This window comes from Lottia gigantea (assembly GCF_000327385.1).
Source record: "Lottia gigantea unplaced genomic scaffold LOTGIsca_2607, whole genome shotgun sequence".
Classification (NCBI taxonomy): Eukaryota; Metazoa; Mollusca; class Gastropoda; family Lottiidae; genus Lottia; species Lottia gigantea.
The window spans coordinates 1-2,261 of record NW_008708800.1 but is presented as its reverse complement, the minus strand read 5'-3'; the positions used below and the strand labels follow the sequence as shown (position 1 = coordinate 2,261).

Sequence of the window (2,261 nt, the reverse complement as noted above, 5' to 3'; positions counted from 1 at the left end):
AAACTATAATCAAATTTTTAATAACATTTTNCTCCAAACAGTTTCTTTATAAACTCTAATGACTCTTTTTCATCGCCTGAAAATCTTTCGTCAGCACTCAGAACCAAAATATAGATATGTATCAACAATCTATTTACTTTTATAGTGTTCATAATTTCTTTAGCGACGTCCACATCTGACCGGAGCGTTGAGAAAAATCCAGGAGTATCCATTACTACCATGTGGTCTGTTAGCTCGATATGGCATTCCTTGGTTCTTCTCTCTTCCATTATACTTGTCTTGAACTTCTTGGCTCCCAGCAAATAATTACCAAGCGAACTTTTACCAATTCCACTCTTACCAAGTAAAATAATATGTCTTGTGTCATTTATTGTTGGCATGGCTGCAGCGTCTGTCTCCATTATTTCTGGAATAAAAATATCACACTGAAATAAAATTACTGGTAAGAATACATCCATATTCTGTTGGACCGATAACTAACTTAAGTGTATTTTAAGATATAATTATGCCAACGCCTTCACAATAAACTTTTAGAAAAGTACGTTTGTTTTGCAATCGAGAATGCTCAAGTAAATCAATAAACGTCATGCTGACAAGATTTCATCCAAATTCAAGCAATTGGAAAACTTTTTTTGTATTCAATAACCAATAGAAACCCCCTTCCCCTTATTATTATTATCATTTTTATTAGTGAGTTCTTCAATAATTTCATTACCTGCCAAAGCAACTGGGTTGGGTTTCCTGAAAAAAAGAAACATACATATGTGAAGCACAAATTTTGTGAGTAGACAGAAACATTTGCCCCTATTCCAGCCTCTGCTAGCTATTTGAACAGTAAGTTGTCGACTGGCGTAGAGATAGAAAAACTAGGCCTTGTTTTGTGGGGTTTTTACCCACCTCCGAAGGTGTCGGGTTTTAAACCTATTTATTTGAATCAGATCCTCAAATATTAGATATATTCGGAGAAAATTAAGACTGCGTGCGAATCAGTTCAAAAGTTCAAGGTCACAGGGTCAAGCGATACTAGAAAAACGAAAGGAACAGTCATGCCCACCACAAATTGACAGTCATTGCGGCGATGGTTACTTTGTCTTATTTCACTCAACACCCTTTATTATACAGTTTAGCACAGGCTCAGCCCGCTAGTAAATAGTTACTTACTCAATTATGCACTTTTCCAGCTCCAGATGACGATGTCTATTCATTTCATAGTGCATTGTTATAGCGTGAATCAATAAGTTGAACTGGGTATTATCATTAAACCCTTTACTGCAGACATGAACTGGTGTTTGTTGTTTCAGAAGCTTGGCAAATTGGTTATATTTCTGTACATATTCAGGTAGAGTCTGTACAGTTGTGTCGAGCTCATCAATTCCAGAAAAAAGTATGAAGAAATGGTTACTGTAAAATTCCATCTTCTCTGTCATAGTCTGTAGTATTTCAACATCACTTGATGTCAGACACTGACGTACACTTTGAACATATATAATAATGTGGGGACCAGGTGCTAGTAATTCCATTCCTCTGTCTATTTCTTTCTGAGTTTCCTCTTCTGTCAGGTGACTATTACAATAACCTGGTGTATCAACTATAACTAATACTCTGCCATCTTCTAGTGTACGGCTTGCTAACTGACTCTGTTTTGTTTTAGTTATACAAGTTTTGCTAACTTGAAATACTTTTTGTCCAAGTAAAAGGTTTCCGACCGAGCTCTTCCCACTGCCGCACTTGCCCATCAATAGAATCCTTATTTCACTGTGATGATCCATACTTGCCATACTGAAATAGGTGGGTACGAATTTAGAACAATTCTCTGAGTTTTGAATCTGGATCATTTTTGCCAGGACCTCTGTATCTATCTTAATTGGATAGCCGTCTAAATATTTGGTTTATCAGCTGAACCCAAGAATAGCTAGCAATAGAACTGTAAATATTGAAAATCTAACTCAAAAGTTTAACCTTAGAAGGAAATTAGATAGAGGGGTATCTAGAAAATACCTGAGGTTGTGGTCGAATGAGTGGTTTCGCCGAAACCCCTTGAAGCTGGTGGTCTGAGGACCCTCAGAAGCCAACGAATTTCAGATGGCTTGAGATGAATTTTGAGCATTCAGAGGGCTTAATTTTCATTTCAAAATGGCTTAATGGCCCACCCCCTAAATATGCCACTGAATTTAGACATGAAACAGGATTAAGGAGAAGGAAAGCTTAATAATACTAATGAAGCATCATTGGACATAATAAATTTCCTCAGATGATCACGA

General features: G+C 36.6%; 1 protein-coding gene across 1 annotated transcript in view; it reads right to left on the bottom strand.

The window, feature by feature from the left end:
* The window catches only part of LOTGIDRAFT_59924 (hypothetical protein), a gene marked incomplete at both ends in the record, with an annotated part of 3,022 nt that extends 1,265 nt beyond the window's left edge, over positions 1 to 1,757 (bottom strand). The window contains one exon of the mRNA XM_009056120.1: positions 1,465 to 1,757. Coding sequence (XP_009054368.1) covers positions 1,465 to 1,757 — 293 coding nt within the window. The remainder of the gene's footprint in view (positions 1 to 1,464) is intronic.
* Positions 1,758 to 2,261: the final 504 nt, after the last annotated feature.